Below are 16,764 nucleotides of genomic sequence, written 5' to 3'. Positions count from 1 at the left end.
ATATAAACTAAATATTAAGAAGACTTGTTAAAATAAAATACTACATATTTACAAAAAGAAAAAAACCTATTTGGAGGGTGTGCACAAAATTGCTAACATGGGCTGTTTTACTGAAGGAGAGTAGATGAGAGGCGTTTTTTTTATGCAAACAGCACCATATAGTTCAATATACATTAGCAATACAATTATATTTTATCTTTAAAATATTTTATGAGCATCCTGGGAGATGAGAGAATGAGGCATTGCTCATTGTTTTAGTTCAGCGAAAATTTTAATTCTCAAAATTCTTGTTTCTTTCATAGCAAGGATCTATTTCATACCTCGGAGTGCCTCATGAAAATGGGGAGGGGGTCGTTAAGAAATTAAGAGCCTCAAGGAGGATTTTAAGTATAGATATGAGAGAGAGAGTACAGCCAGAGTTACCTGGAAGAGTTCAGACCTGAGAGGAGAGAGAGGGGAAGAGCGAGAGAGAAAGAGAAGAGAACCAAGAGAAAAAGAGACCAAGGGCGGGCCAAGAAAGCTCAAGGCCTAAATGGCATGGTTATATAGGAATCAGAAGCTGGGGGAGGGGAGGCGAAATTCCTGGGCTGGAGAGGTTTAGGGTCCGCGGAGGGTTGAGAAGCACTGGGTGGAGCCACAGGTGAGCCCCGAAGCCAGGCACACGTTTTGGTATGCTAATAGACAACGCAGTTAGCTATTTCTCCCAGGTTTCTTTGGGACCTAACAGAGATGCCTTTCTAAGTGTGGAGGTCTGCGAAATCAGCCTAGCCTGTCTGGACCCAGAGCCCAGGGCTGGCTAGTATCCTCCTCCAGCCCAGTGGCAGTCTATACAGGAGTGTCGCTGCTCCCTGCCCAGTCCCACAGTGTGTGAGGGCACAATCATCCCTCCCACCCCTCACCAGTAAAGCATCCCGTGCCTTTGGTTGCTCTTTGAAACTTTCCCTCTTTCCCCTCCCCCTCACATCGCAATCTGTGCTTCTCAGAAGCTGGCAGCTATCCCAGGCTCCGGGTTGCTGTGTCACTTCTCAGCCTCAAGCAACCATTTCTAGACAAGTAGTGATATCTCTGCATCGAGGACATAAAATGGAGACTCTGTCAGAATACCACAGTGACAAGATGACAGGAGCATGGAAGACCTTCACCAACATCACCACCTTGACCTACACACTTCAATCACCGCCATTTAATCTGGTAAAAATATTTCAAAGTCTACTTGAAATAAAAATATTTCAAGGCACTGTGGTATTTTAAACTGAATGAAAATAATTGCTGGTAGCATTTAAATTTTTTTTAATTTTTTTGTTTTTGTTTTGTTTTGTTTTGTTTTGTTTGTTGGCTTGCTTTTGGTGGTTGACACAAAACCATCCAGAGCAATGTTCATGTATTGTAGTTTCCCTTGTTTTACATATTATTGCACAATTTGGTAACACAAAAGAGACTTTGGCACTGTGAGGTTTACTAAATGGTGGTAATACGAAGTCAGCTTTAAACATGCCTGTCTTCATGATATACACTCTCTCAGATATGATCACACCAGGTCCCCCTCAGGACACTCTCAGTCCTCCGGTCCTGTGTGTGACTGTGGGAGAATGGAAGTGGAGGTGAGTTCGTTTGTCTCTCCTTTACTTCCCTATCTGTAGACATCTAAAGTTCCCAACTTGGTTTGAGGGAGGAAAACGACTTTTCTTGTTAGCTTAGTAACTCATAAAAGCATTTTCTAAAAACAAACTTGGAGGTGGGGCGGAGCTCCACAGCCAGATAAGTAAACTACCAGTTTTGTTTTGTCATTTATTTGTTTGTTTTGTTATTTTATGAGAGTATTGAAGGTCCTACAAAATCTGGCTTACTTTGCTTTTCCATTCTGATTTCCTTTTCACTTTCCTACCCTGTTCACCACGGGCGTGCATCGTAGTCACCAAGATTATTTATTTCCCTTTATTCTTTTTTTTCATGTATTGTTTCCTTTGCCCGAGATTCTCTCCCTCTCTCATACTTTCCATTCCACTATATCATCATATTAAATGCCAAGTAACACCAGACATGGTCTCTAGATTCTCAATTTCATCTTCTAGGCTCCAGACATCCATCACTCATGGCTTTAGAGACAAGATTTGTGTCTTGCAAAAATAATTTGGGGGAATCCTCTCAGAAAAGATGGACCAACTCAGCTGACTTATATAAAGCTTGACCTGAGTACAACAGAGTCAGACATTCTGGACTGCCCCACCCTCACCTCACCCGCAATCAGCCCTGCCCATGCCTGACCAGGCTGTTTTAATCACATGGCACTGTCATACTTCTATCTTTACACATTTCTGTTCCACAGTGTATTGTGACTATTATTTATTTTTACACTCATAATTATCATTAAATATTACATATTTAATATTTTAATCATATCAGCTGGATTAGAACCTGGTCTTATACGAGAGCATAATAAATGGTGGGTGATATTAGAGAAGGGTCCTACCAAACTCAATATTGAAACTAAGCCAAGGAAAGCACCTCTAGCAAGAATTCCATGTCTCCATCTGTGCTAGGGCAGTGGAGGATAGAAAGAAAGAACAGGAGTAAATGAGAATTTTAAAAAGAAAACTTGATGCCAGTGACCAGCTATGGAATTATAGCAGCCTGCCTGGGCCTCAGTTGGTGTAAGTATCTTCCTAGTGCCTTTCAAACAGCCACTTAGAGGCTATTATGCTGGAGGCAAGGTTGTGACCCTGAGTGAGAAAGATCACAGAAGCTAATGTCCACCTCTAAATCCCTGGATTCAAAGGTAACACATCAAAAGAGCCATCCTCCCCAAAGAAATTTCCCAGAGGTCATTACGTGGAATCAACTTATTCTTGGTCTAACACAAAGAAATTGAAGTGACAAGAACCACAGACTGAACAGTCCCACGACACTCAGACCTCAGCGACAGCACTGGACTGACATCTCAGTGCCACTCAGAACACACAGGGATGCTGCTCCTCAGGAGGCTCTGTAAGGGCTCCAAGGCCTTATCACCATCAGCACTGGGAGGAGTCACCTGCTCTCAGAGAGGCTTTTCAAGTGCCTTGCCTATTACATCTTAGAAGAAACTGGTGTTGAGTTAGGTTCTTATACAAGGTACACCTAAGAAACAAACAAACCCCAAGATACATGTGAACCCAGAGAGTTACGTCCCAATTACCCCACTCCCGTCTTTAACATAGGAAACCTCTTTGAGGAAAACATGGAAAGTTAAGGAATACTGGATAATGCACTTTCCATCCTCAAGATCCCAGTGTGCACACACATGGATCAAGTTCTTAATTCTTCTGCTATTCTTTTCTTTTTTAAAAAAAAAATATGGAACGCTTCACGAATTTGCGTGTCATCCTTGCGCAGGGGCCATGCTAATCTTCTCTGTATCGTTCCAATTTTAGTATATGTGCTGCCGAAGCGAGCACCTGTTATTCTTTAAGTAAGGCCTGATTGTACCTTTTCTTCCTAGGCACAGGTGCTAGAGGCAGACAAGACAGGCCATGTGCATTGTTCCCTGGCATCACTTCATGGATAGTGACTTTTTTATTCGCCCCATGATTACTCTTTCAGAAGAGCTTTTGGGTGATTCAGAGCATGTCTTCTCCCAACCCTTAGAACGAGGTTCTTAAGCCAGGTGCATACCAGTCAGCATTAAGCTTTAGCATGGTAATGTGGTGGGAACTAGTCCTCTTGTGTCCAGAGAGGAGAGAGTGCTCACCAGATCGGCCTTTCTATCCTGTGGGTGATGTGCTCTGGAAAGAACTAGGAAGAAAGAGACCTTTAACTCTACTCCTTTGTCTACAGTTCCTAGGAAATAACTGTTTATTCTATTGGGGGAAGGGAGTAGGGAAAGTCTGATTCTAAATAGACTGTGCCAAGTATCTGCAGTCAGTGTATTCACGATATACCTTACCTAAATTCTCTTTCTTTATTCTCTCCTTGAACTTGTAATGAGTAATCAATCAACCAGGATAGCTCTCCCCACCAAGGGAACTGGATACCTGGTTTTTGTTTTTGTTTTTTTTCATCCCTTTCATTTTGGAAATTGGAGGCCCTGATAGTATTCTACAGATTATTTTTGCCAATAACAACAATACTAACTTTGATCATTCAGCTCCTTGCATGTGCTTTTTACATTTTATATATTTATATATGTTCTATTGTATTGTATAATGTAGGGGTAGTGTATGCTCCAGGTGAACATGTGGAAGCAAAAGAACAACCCTGCGGAGCTGATTCTCTCATTCCACTTCCATGTGGGTTCCAGGAATCCAACTCGGGCTGCCAGGCTTGCAAGGCAGGCATTTCACCTGCTGAGTCATCACACCAGCCTTGCATCTGCTCTTAATTCATTAAGATTTGGAGAGTAAAGACGATTAAATATTCCCAACTAGAGGTAGGGCAATTGGTAGCTCTTAAAAAGGATTTAAAATCATGTTCCTAATATGTATCTTAATTTACTTTCACCTTTATTAAACTATCTACATGCACACACGTGCACACACACAGCCACCTCTGCTTGGACACCAAAGATCCTGTCATAGGTAAAATGATGTGCCCTTTCTCAAAGAGGACCTGCAAGTGTGTTATATTGCATGATAAACGTGATCTTAATCCTGTATGATTAAAGATCTTGAGATAGATTGTACTGGATTAGCTAGGTGAGCCCAGTGCATTTACAGCATCCTTAGAAATGAAAGAGAGATTGATTTGCAGATGCTAACGCTGCTGGCTTTGCAGCTGAAATAAGGACCCAAATGCTTAGAAATGCAGGCAGCCTCTAAAAGCTGCAGAGTGTAAAAACATGGGTCTTCTTATTCTTTTAATGACTTTTGAGACAGGCTCATGCTATACCACCCACCCTGGCCTGCAACTCCACATTTTCCTGCCTAAGCCTCCCAGTTGTTAGAATTGCAGTGTTGGAATAACACCTGTGTGCCTCCATGCCCAGCTTTTGGAAGTCCTTCTAGAGAGCCTCTAAAAAGTACTGTAGCCCTTCCAAGTCCATTATATTAGCCAGTGAAGCCTATTTTGAGCTTCTGATCTTCAAAAGTGATAATCAAGTTATATTGTTTTAAACTACCTATTTTGTGTTCATTTGTTGTGATCTTTGGATACAGAAGTATAGTTTGTACCCTAAGGCAGAATGATGCTGTTACAAATGACTAAAAACATAAAAGTGGCTTTGGAATTGGGCATTGGGTAGAGTCTGGAAGAATTTTGAGAGACAGGATAGAAAGAGCTTCAACTACTTTAGAGAGACTGGTAATAGAAATGGGTACTAATGATTCTGCTAGAGAAGACCCATAACGATACAGGAAACATGATAAAGTAGTCCTTTCCTAGAGAATAACTAAATTCTTGTGAATATACTATTCATGCAAATATATACATTGAAAGTGCCTGGTGTGGGGCTCAGATAGAAATACAAAACATGTTATTGGCAATTGAAGGAAAGTGGGTCCTTGCTTTAGTGCCTTGAATACACCATGATTTAGCCCCATTTGGGACTTTGAGATGCTTTGAGATATCTTAAGGCACAAAATTTATGTGAACTTGTGATAGAAGTAACATGAAACCAGTACAGGCCACTGTAGCTGGCCGAGAGCTCAGGCAACAAACCCTTCACCTGCCACACGGGACATGACAGGAACATGGTGAATAAATAGGGTTTGGCAGCAGGAAGACATGGGCTGAAATGCCTTCTTGGCACTGTATTCGTTAAAGAATTCAATACATTTTTCTTAAGCATTCACTGGTGTGTGTAAGCCTTTGACTTGACACTGAAAATACAAAAGTCAGCAAAACCCTATGATCAGCTGCATGATGTAAGGAAATCACTTACTTCTCCTAAGCCCCCACTTCCTTCTTTGAATCATGGGAATGATAATGCCCTTCTCTCTTAAAGTTGGGTAAGGACTGGAATGATGTTGCACAGAGACATTAGTTTCATCCCTAGACCCAGGCTTTAAAAAAAAAAGTCAAACACGGTGTTGCACTGAGGAGGCAAAGGCAGATTGAACCTTAGAGCTTGCTGGCTAGTGAGCAAGCTTTATCTGCTTGTCGATAAATAAAACTGGGAAGTGCAAAGCACCTGACAAATGACACCTGAGACTGTCCTCTGAGTTTTCCCCTACACACACACACACACACACACACACACACACACAGAGTTATTTAATTATGGAATGCCTGGGGAATGCTTCTCTCACAGTCTTTAATAAATAGTAGATATTGCTGTTAAATCTTTCTCTTGTTCTAAAAGACTGTCTCTATAGTACAAAAGACAATGGTTCAAGAGTTAAAGACTTTTAAGAGCTGATCAACAAAGACCTTCCTATTAGTGCATTCACTGGGAAAATCTCCTTAGGGCTGTTTTTTGTTTGTTTATTTGTTTGTTTGTTTGTTTGTTTTTGTTTGTTTTGTGGTTTAGTGTTGAGTTTTGTTGTTGCTTGTTTCATTTTGTTTTCCTAGTAAGAGAACTGGGAATACAGCTCAGTTAGCAGAGCACTTGTCTAGCAAGCACCATGGGAGGAGTTCTATCTCCAGTCCTAGGAGAAGGCAGAAGGCAGGGGCCAACCTTCCTAGTAGACTTTGGCAAAAATGGGGTGGGGAATTGTGTTCTATGGCTTATCAGTAAACTCACTGATTCAAATGTATCTTCCTTATTGTGTACACATCCAGTGATCTTCTCCACCCAAAATCTAATCTCTATTCATGCAGGTTGGTGAGCATCTATTCTAAGTTGCTCACTTGGCATTCATCTGACTCCAGGTAATTATGGGAGCAGAAATGGAACACATATGCTCTTAAGCAACACAGTCTATACCGTAGAGTTAGAACAAAAGCAAAAAAGGAAAACAGAAGACCTAGAAAATATCACTTCATTACTTAGTTTTGGCCCAGCATGGCATGTGAGCTCTGGACAGAGTTGGACATAAACTCGATATGCTGAAATTTCTTGAATCATCAACACTGACCTTGCTTGTTTAGAATTTTGTCTACAAAGCAACCCTCACTCATTTTTCATTTTTAAGTCTTTATTTTAAAACGTGTGATGGCACCTGTGATCCAGAGACTAAGGGTTTGGAATACAGCAGGTAAAAGGTGTGGCTCTAGTAATAACAAACTTCTCATTGTCTTTTTTCTCTTGTGGACCCAAATCTGGCCATCCAAAGGTACTTCTTCATACCTCAAATTTCAGTGGTTACACCTCTTAGATATATCTTCTACAAAGCTCTCAATTTAAACAAGAACCCAAACATCCCTTTTCGTGATTTCCTTTGGTAATATCACCTCTACTACTAGCCCCTCCCATCCTTGACCTGGTCCTCTTCTTAGAAGGTAGACAAGATGGTTGCTGAGGAAGTACTTGGCTTCAAGACTAGATTAGGGTAGAACAGCATCTATCTCTGCTCCCTACCCTTCTGCTGATAGACAGCAAGGAGGCTTCCAATGCCAAGGCAGAATAAATCCCCTCCACAACCCACACACTCACTTCCAGCAACTGGAACCCTCATGAGCCTTCCCTAGAGACCCCTGATCTACAGTCAACATTTGACCTGAATATGTTTCTCCAGATTAGGCAGTGACCTTCTCAACTGCAAAGCTGACTGCTTCTATGAAGATGATTTTTTCAAGTTCCTTTGACTGACTGTCTCCAAAAAATTCTTGCTATAAAAGTCCCTTACTATCACCGAGGCAAGCTTTAGTGTGTAGCTTGCCAGTGTGGGTGAGACCAAGGGCAAGACCTCTCTGGAACTACAACACTTAAAGTAATTATGAATTGTCATGATAATTCTACTGTAAGCCAGGTCAGAAGTAGACTTTTCTTGTTCAAGTGCCTTCCAAATAGGAGTTCCCAGACTCTTAATCTAAACAATCCTGGTGATCTTCCTCACAAAAGGAAACATGGACTCCACCCTTCATTTCCCCTTCCTCACAAAGCTTTCAAACAACAAGGCAGCCTGCTGTCTTTAGTCTTTGTGCTGCTGAGACAAGTGGAAAATTGATGAATTCTCCCTTTCTTGGGCTTTTTATGACACTGGGAACTCCCTAGCAGAAACCTGACTCAGACTGTTGATAATGGGCTTTAAAAGCCCACAACAACAGAAAAAGTGAATATCAAGACCTAGATGAGTATTTCAGAAATCCTGTTTCATGGGGTTTTGTTGTTGTTGGTTGGTTGGTTAGCTGGTTTGGTTATTTTGCTTTGTTTTGAGATTGAGTCTCACTATATAACCTGGCCTGAAACTTAGTATATAGACCAGACTGGCCTTGAACTCCTGATGATAATCCTGTGTCAGCCCTCCTGAGCGCAAGGATTACATGTGTGTATACAACAGCTGGCTCTCCACACAACCAGTGAACAAAAGAAGACTACAGAGTATGATTTTTCACAAACATAGTCAAAGTTGTCAGGAAGAAGTTCTTCAAGGACCATACTCTATTGCTCCAATGTAGTCAACATATTAAATGGATCTATGACAACCAGAGAAGCTATAATGAGGTTCTGTTCCTTGCCCAGCATTCCTTGCCCAGCATTAGCCTGTGTCTTTGCATCTGTGGGTTTCTAAGGAAACTTTAGCTCTTCCTCTCTTCACTGTGCATGCCAAGAAGCACACATTGATAAGAGCTTGGGTAATTTCCATGAGACTTAGAGTATCCTTTTGAGGACAACTGAGAAGGAAGAAGTTCTTTTAATACATGTCATGATTTCTAACCTTGATGGTGTCTGACCTTGAGCTAGCAACTCTGGAAAAACTAGTATGAGGAGAAATGTACAGAAAATACAGGGGGTATAGAACTATCACAGAAACTACTATTATACATGAGAATTTTTAGAACATCAAGACATTCTCAATTCCATCTTTTTACCTACACAGTCAATAAAAATGGAAGGTGCCGAGTGTCCCTCCAAGTAAGAGATGAAGAAAGGACACATAGACAGAGGCAGCAAAGACTTAAGCTTCCTGGCTTCTCCTAGGATAGTTTTTCTTTCCATATCACCTTGATACCTCCCTCCAGACCAGGCCAGAACCAGCAAGTCTTTGTGTATCATGAGCTACATGGCAAACTTCTACAAGCATAATGGGCTTTACACCCCCTGAAAATGAAATTGCATCTTCTAAGGGTTTGCTTCCCCCACCCCGCTAGAGATCACTCACTACAAAAAGCTCTTTTCCTGGGATGTCAAATGGAAGGTGACAGTGGAGGACACAGAAAAGAGCTGCCCTACTCACAAGATCCCTGAACTCATTTTTTTTCTTCCTAATAAGGATATGCACACACCTACCAGGACTGGCATTGCCATGACAACAGCTGAAGTCCAGGGTGAGCAGGTTAGTAGAACAGCATGCTTTCTAAAGTCTTCCCAAAGGGCCTGAGGCTGCACTCACTCATGAGACATAAAAGATGTTGACAGTGCTCCTAAATGGACTCCAAAAAACTTAGCGGACATGGTTTCTTTGGGAGGAGTGACTAGGGACGGAGTCTATATTGAGTCTTTCCTTGGGGACTTGGCTTGGTTAGAAAGGCAAAAATCTATAAAATGAATAAGAACTGGATCCCCCTATAAAACTAGGACACATAACCATGTACATTTCCTGCCGAGTAGAGATGTGACAGAACAGGACAAAGGCAATCCTACAAGGAAATACAGAGATAAGCACTTAAAATTTCAGTGGCACAGCCTCCCCACAGAGACTACTCAGAGAACCTCAGGTCTACATTTTGAAAGTAAAAAAAGAATAGACTCATCTTTAAAAAAAAAAAATCTAAGAAATCATAAAAATAGCTGTTCTCTCACTAAATTTGTTTAGACTCCTTAACATGTGAGTGCCATTCAATTACTGTAATGACTTCCTAAGGAAGACACTACTCTTATACCCATTTCTCTGAAAAAGAAACTGAGTATAGAAAGGCCCGAGGAGCATACAGCACAGCAAATGTCGCAGGAAGCTTACTCTGGGTCTGCAGCTCCAGTGCTTGGCAATTATGTCTTGGGTCTGGGAAAAGCCCCTGCTTCCCACAAGAATCATAACAGATGGCTTCCACACACTTGCTGAGCCCCTAAACATACTAGGCAACATCAGAAATATTTACTCCAGCCCAATGCATCTTTGCTGTTACTAATTTGTGATTTTGGCACTGGGGATTGAGCCCGGGGGCTTCCCACATGATAAGTAAATGCTCTAACTCTAAGTTACATTCTGTTCACTTTTTATTTTAAGATAGCATCTCCTTATGCTTGCCCAGGTGGCCTTGAACTTGCAGGCCCCGGTTAGCAGCTCCTAAGTAGCAAAGATCACAGACCCGAGTCAACAAACTCATTTCTATAAGGATTCCTAAATTTAGGGTGTGTTGAGATCACATGGAGAGCTTGTCTGAACATTTCTAACAAGTCCCTAGATGTTATTGGTACTCTACACCAGGAAGTGCATGTTGCAAACCACTGCCTAGTACCCTGAGTTCTCTAGCTAATAAGCCTCATTGCCTTAGAGCCTATCCCACCCAATTAATCTTTCACTGTTTAGTTCCAGGTCCCCCAGGACCTTGCTTCAGAAGCTATGATGTTATCTTTGGCAGAGCTCTGTGCCTTGGAATTCCCTGGGCTCTTGGTAAATAGAGAGAACAGTTATTATCCTCTGTTATCCATGGGGGATGGACTCCAGGATCATCACAGACAACTGATTCAGTTGATGTTCAAATCACATATAAAATGGTGTAGTGTTTGCATGTAATATCACAATCCTCCTGTGTAGTTTATATCAACCCTAGATGAGTGGTAATGCCTAATACAATAAAAATGCTATGCAGGTTTTTACCTTGTACTATTTAGGAAAGAGTGACAAGAAAAAAAAATCCCTGTACCTATCTGGTACAGATATATTTTTATCACATATTTTCTATTTGTGGTCGGTTGACTCCATGGACCCAGAACTTGAAGATTTGCTTAGATTTCCCACTCTAAAATATTTTTATTGCTGCTTTTTCTTTTTAACTGTGGTTATTTTGTTTATAATGTGTTTTTCCAGAGAGTCTCCCATGTAGATTAGGTAGGCCTGAACTTGAGACCCTGCTACCCTGCCACATAGCATCTCTTGTGCTGTTGTGTGCACTATCATATCCAGTTTGCACACGTCCGGTAAGTTTTGAGAGTCTATGAACTGTATAAAGAGGAGCCTTGAACAACTAACTATTAGAGCAGCCTGACCTACTGCAGACAAACAGGCAGGACCCATCTTTTTTAGAGTCCCTCAGGATTCCCTCTAGGAATTAATCACAAGAGAACGTTAATTAAGACTTTGTTGGAAGCTGGGCAGTGGTGGCGCACGACTTTAATCCCAGCACTTGAGAGGCAGAGGCAGGCGTATTTCTGAGTTCGAGGCCAGCCTGGTCTACAGAGTGAGGTCGAAAACCAAAAGAAAAAAAAAGACCTTGTCAAGGCATTCACCCAAAGTTAAAAGTTGCACACCAGTGCCTAGCCTTTTAATGTCCCTGCCTCTAAAACGCATTCCTCCATCCTTGCAGAGGCTGTAACTGTATTTTGTGCATTCACTGTTTAGCTAATTTTCTCTGTGCTCAATCTCAAGGGAAGCTGGAGGGAAATAAGGAGACATGTGATCCAGGTCTGCTTATTACAAAAGGCAAGACTGGAGAACAGGGGCCAGTAATCAGAATCACCCAATTTAATGCCTGACTTGTTTATCCTACAGAAAACATCACCTGTAATGCCTCCATTGAGCCCTTCAGAATATAGCTTCTTTACCCCAGGCTTCTGAAGACTGTGAAGTTAAATGAAGAGCTTACCAGCAAAGCAGAAGGATTAAAAGGAAAAACAACTGCAAGAGGCACACACATGAGTAAAAAGCAGTGCAAAGTGGGTCCATGTTCCTTTATGCCCCTGGTCACGACCACTCTGGAGTTGGCATAAAGGGACGGTCAGTGGCAAGACACAGGAAGAGCTCAGATACAAATGGAAGAAGCCACAAGCACAAGAAAGAAACCTTCCAGAAACAACTGCACCTTCACCATAAAGCACATGAAGTCAGTGAAAAACAGGCTTTGTTTGAGACTGAAAACCAAGCTTGGGGAAGCATTTTCCTTTTCTTCAAGGAGCAACGAATAAAGGCTCCTCTCCCCGTGCCCAGGAGTGTAGCGGTGGGAGACTCAACTCTACGGATGTTGTAACAATCCAGATAACCTCAGAGGACCTGTATCTGGACCTACAAATGGGAACTACTGGATTCTAACCATCAGGTCATCAGTCAAAGCCAGATAGTAGATTACAAGCCATGAAATTATTTCCCCCCAAACATGAGTAACCTGACTACATATGCGTTGATGTTCCATGCCAACCACTGCGATGCATTTAGGCACTTGGTTTTGTGCAGTCAGTAAGTAAGCCTGACACTGGAATTCAGCTCAGCTCTTATTCTAAATAATAATATTAATCTTTACACCATTCCTCTTCAAATGACAAAGAACACAGTGTGAATTCTAACGCCTCCAAGTACAAAGGACATGGCAGAAGGCAGAGGACAGCCCTTTTATCTTTTGTGTAATTGGTGTGGAGGTGTTTCAAAGAGCATAGTTAGGTCACCATGGAATAACTGAAAAAAAAAAAATGTGAGCCTGACCACTCCATGAGGGTCATGGGGCATGTATCAGCAGCCAGTAAGGGAAGAGAGCAATGGAGAGTCTTCACCTATCTCCATCAAAACTATGGATCATGAACAGTTGGGCAAAATGATCTCCAGACTCCACCCCTGTCTAAGAAGCTGTTGGCTGTGGATAGATAATGGGAATATTCTTTTCCTGGAGGATGTGGTAACTGATAGATTTCCCAGTCTCCAGTGCATGGCCCCACACCCATGCATATATGGGCAGCACTAACAGGACTTAAAGGGCTGTCAAAACAAATGCCATGGAGTTAGGGGGATAGAGGGAAAGTTGGAAGGGGTAGATGGAGATTAAATAGGATCATATTCACTATATACACATATGAAACTCTCAAATATGAAAAAATTTAAAAATGAACTTGGTTGCAACTGAGTTCTGACAAATAGTAAATGTAAGTGTATGTATGCATATATATTGGATGTGTGTATATATACACATGTGTGTATATGTATTCATATACACATATATTTATGCTTTAGGAATATTTATCCCTAATATTCTTTTGAATCTGAAGGACAAACCTGGTTCCAAAACATGAAATAATCCATAAATGCTCCCTTTTTATATGTGGCTGGAGATTTACACTGATCAATGTCATTAATGAGAGGATATATTCAAAGCTCGCTCCTAATTTACCAAACTAATGTATAATGTCTTCATGACGGCAAGACTAACCCGAGAGGTAGGGAGTGTGCTCAAGCATGACTTCAGGTGTGGCTTTGGGTAGCTCCGACCTGCCTAGGTGCTTCCTCATCCTACAACAGTTAGTGTGCTGAAAACACTCTCCTCTCTCTCATTCACTGAACCGGGACTGCAGATGGGTTCAATGGAGTCTTTCATGTTCTTCCCCTTGCCATCTGGCAATATTAGCTATATAATAAATTGCTTCAACTTGTGCATTTTTGACCAACCTTACTTTTAGTTGACATGTGAAACACTCATAAATAGCAAATGCTGCTTGATTAGAATAAATAAAGTCCTTGGAATTGCCAGCAAAATATAGGCCCTTAGCTGGGCACGTTATTCAGCCTAATCATTCGAAAGGCATCTGGTTATTTTTAGAGAGATGTTTTCGCATACACATTCTTAAGTCATCTGTTCTGTATTGTGCATGCACTCGTTTTAATTTGGGTGGGTTTTTGCAAAGCAGCATGCTTTGCGGTCCTGTCACATAGGCCTGGATTTGGAGCAAGATGACTTGTGTTTGAAACCTGTCTCAGCTATTCAGAAGCTGTGTGAACTTGGATTTAGTACTGAACGTCTCTGTTTCTTCAGCCTTTAAGACTAAAATCGGTGTAATAAGTTCTCAGTTATCTATTTTCAACTCTTGAAGAACTCTAAGCATGAAATGAAAACAGTCATGTATATCCAGAGGCCATGTTTTTATGGAAGAAAAGAAAGACTCAAAAAGGAGCCATCAACATTTCTGCTCTTAAAAAAAAACAGGTCATTTGACAAGTTTCCAGAGGAACAGCGAGATTCTGACTCTTTACCTGGTGTTGCACTGGATACTGTTGGCCACTGCTGATCAGGCCCTCCTGGACCAGCCCGTAGAATGCCAGCCTCCTCCAGGTGCACAGAGCTGAATAAACACATAGACCCAGATAACAGTTAGACCATAAACTCCTTTCCAATTCTCTCCCTGCCCTCAGAAATTGCCCCCATTTTGAAGGGAGGGCTGCAGCCAACACTCCTTGCTCATGCTTGAACTGCAACCATCCCTGCTGAACAGTCACCTTGTAAAACTGCAAGACCATTGCTGACTTGCCGCCTGCTGTGGCACCGTGATAATAACGTGTTCTGTCTTTATGGCAGTTCTGGTTTTCATTAATGCCTCATGGTGCACACTAAATCTAACAAAAGACCCTCAAGAGCACAAATGCCATCTTAATGTCTCAGTGCTGATGAGGGAAGATTGTTCTCTGAACTTCCAACCCTCTCTTGGGTTAAACATACTAATATCGTTGATATTAGTTTGGCTACTCGACTCCTTCCTGGGAGTCGGGGGATACACATATACAGCTGAGAATTGAACTCTATGTCTCATACATGCTTACTAAGGTCTCTATCATTGAGTTACATCCCCAAACCTTCCTACTTTATTTCAAGGACAGTGTCACTAAGTTGCCCAAGCTGGCTTTGAAGTTGCTGTTTTTCTCTACCTGCCTCCTAAGTAGAAGGGGTTACAGGCATGAGCAGCAAAACCCAGCCCAACTATTTAGTTTTGTTTTGTATTTTTTTAAAGAAAACTTCGATAAACTACAAAGAACAGTTGGATGGATAGACAGTGACAAAAGTATTGCTTGCCCCAGCTCTGATTAACTCTTAGCTTTACTTCTGTTTTATTTTTTCTGTATTGTTTTATGCATAGATGATCTACCCAACACATCCTAAGACAAAAGAAACCCAATCGCAGCAATTCATAGATCCAGAAGAGATATACATAAAGCACTGCTGGGACATGATCTGAGAGACTCATTAAGGCTAGCAGAGAGAAATCAAACCATCTAAGGTCAGGAAGAACTCTGTGTCAATTTATGTGTGTCTACAGCTAGTGCACATCAGAGCTTCAAATATATCCAGATAGAAAAAGAAGGAAAACAGGGTCCGAGCTCAGTAACTGGGACAATTCTCCTAAGTTGGTAGACACATTAAAATTATAGACATTTGCTTATCCTCAAATTAAATTACTAAGACCTCAGTGACTGACTAAAGGGGTGACAGGAGACAACGGATCAGAAGTGGAACTATTAGAGGAAAGGGGATCTATGCATCCAGCAGTCCCCTGCTTGTTCACTCCAAATACACTGGGTAGAAATCCACAGGCTAAATTATGACTTAACACTCTTATCCTTCACTTCCAGCCCAGAATTCTCTTTCTATATTTTTTTAATTGTAATATCCTTTGGGCATTCTTGGAGCTACCAGAAAAGTATGAGGACATAAAGATGTAACTTCCTGGCAACCAGATCAGCTCAAAACAAATTTGAAAAGTAAAATGAGGATGGCATGATACCCGAGGCTGGGCAGGCCAAGTGCACTGTGGGAAGGGGGCATTCTGCAAGGTCACAGCTTTGACACATGGCCAATGCCCTACACTGTGAGCAAGACAAAATGCTTTAGTTTCGAGTTGTATTTCATTTCTTACACACTTAAATCCCAAACTGAAACCCAAACAGGAGCAAATTGGGACAAGAAAGTGATAATTCCTTTACTGTTTTATTTTAAACATAGTTTCTCAAAAGCTGCACCTCATAGCTTTGGTACCTTTCAAGCAAAACCCTAATTCAATCACAGTGTAAAAGTTGATATGTAAAACGGGCTTAATTTACCTAATGCACAGCTCCACAATCATCCCAGATATACAATACCTCTCTAATATATGCAAACAATTCCTCTGGTACCTAGTATCTGTATAAGAGGTTCTAGATTAAAATCATAACCCTGGTTCCAGCATGGCATCTCACCAAGCCCGTTACCAGCCTTCAGGCCTTCCCTGATTACTTCTGATTCAGAAATAACGCCCGTATAATGATCTCTACTCATTTGTAAGCTTGAGAAGGCATTAATTTATTTTAATCTAATGCATGTTTAATGAGCTAAAATTACATTTTCATTAATTCTACACATACTATGCTATAAGCTTTTTCTTTAGACATTGACTAGGTTTGATGAAGACTCCGTTCATAATTGCCCAGATATTCTGAGAGGCATGAAGTCTGGAGTTCATTTCTTCTTCAAAGTTAAATCCTTTTGCTAATATAATCATTAGTTTCTTGAGTCTCCCTATCTGGCTTCCAAAGACAGTCACAAATAATGAATCTTTCATTTGGCCCCATGGCATGGGCACATCAGCTCTGGGAATCAGTTACTGTCAAAGAGACAAAGTAGAAAAGACCAAACTATATTAAGTCTGAGTCTTGAGTAATCCTATTACTCTAGGTTGTTCTAAAGCAAGCTAGATTAGTCTCTAGATATTCAGTAATGTCCTGAGCATGGCTCATCTCTAAAGAGCTCATGATATTGGTAACAATAAGACAGCAAAAGTGATGGAGAAGGTAGAAAATTCTA

General features: G+C 41.3%; 1 protein-coding gene and 1 non-coding gene across 13 annotated transcripts in view; both read right to left on the bottom strand.

Annotated features, from left to right (window-relative positions):
* The window catches only part of LOC110285079 (protocadherin alpha-4), a 225,915-nt gene that overhangs the window by 14,269 nt on the left and 194,882 nt on the right, over window positions 1–16,764 (bottom strand). For all 12 annotated transcript variants that reach the window (XM_029472218.1, XM_029472213.1, XM_029472216.1 and 9 more), the window contains one exon: window positions 14,187–14,275. In XM_029472218.1, coding sequence (XP_029328078.1) covers window positions 14,187–14,275 — 89 coding nt within the window. The remainder of the gene's footprint in view (window positions 1–14,186; window positions 14,276–16,764) is intronic.
* Window positions 3,328–3,434, bottom strand: LOC115029935. Its single transcript, XR_003835496.1, has one exon. It is a non-coding gene; the product is annotated as a U6 spliceosomal RNA (small nuclear RNA).

Source organism: Mus caroli, chromosome 18 (genome assembly GCF_900094665.2).
Source record: "Mus caroli chromosome 18, CAROLI_EIJ_v1.1, whole genome shotgun sequence".
NCBI lineage: Eukaryota > Metazoa > Chordata > Mammalia > Rodentia > Muridae > Mus > Mus caroli.
The sequence above is the reverse complement of the archived record's forward strand: the minus strand, read 5'-3'. Positions and strand labels throughout refer to the sequence as shown.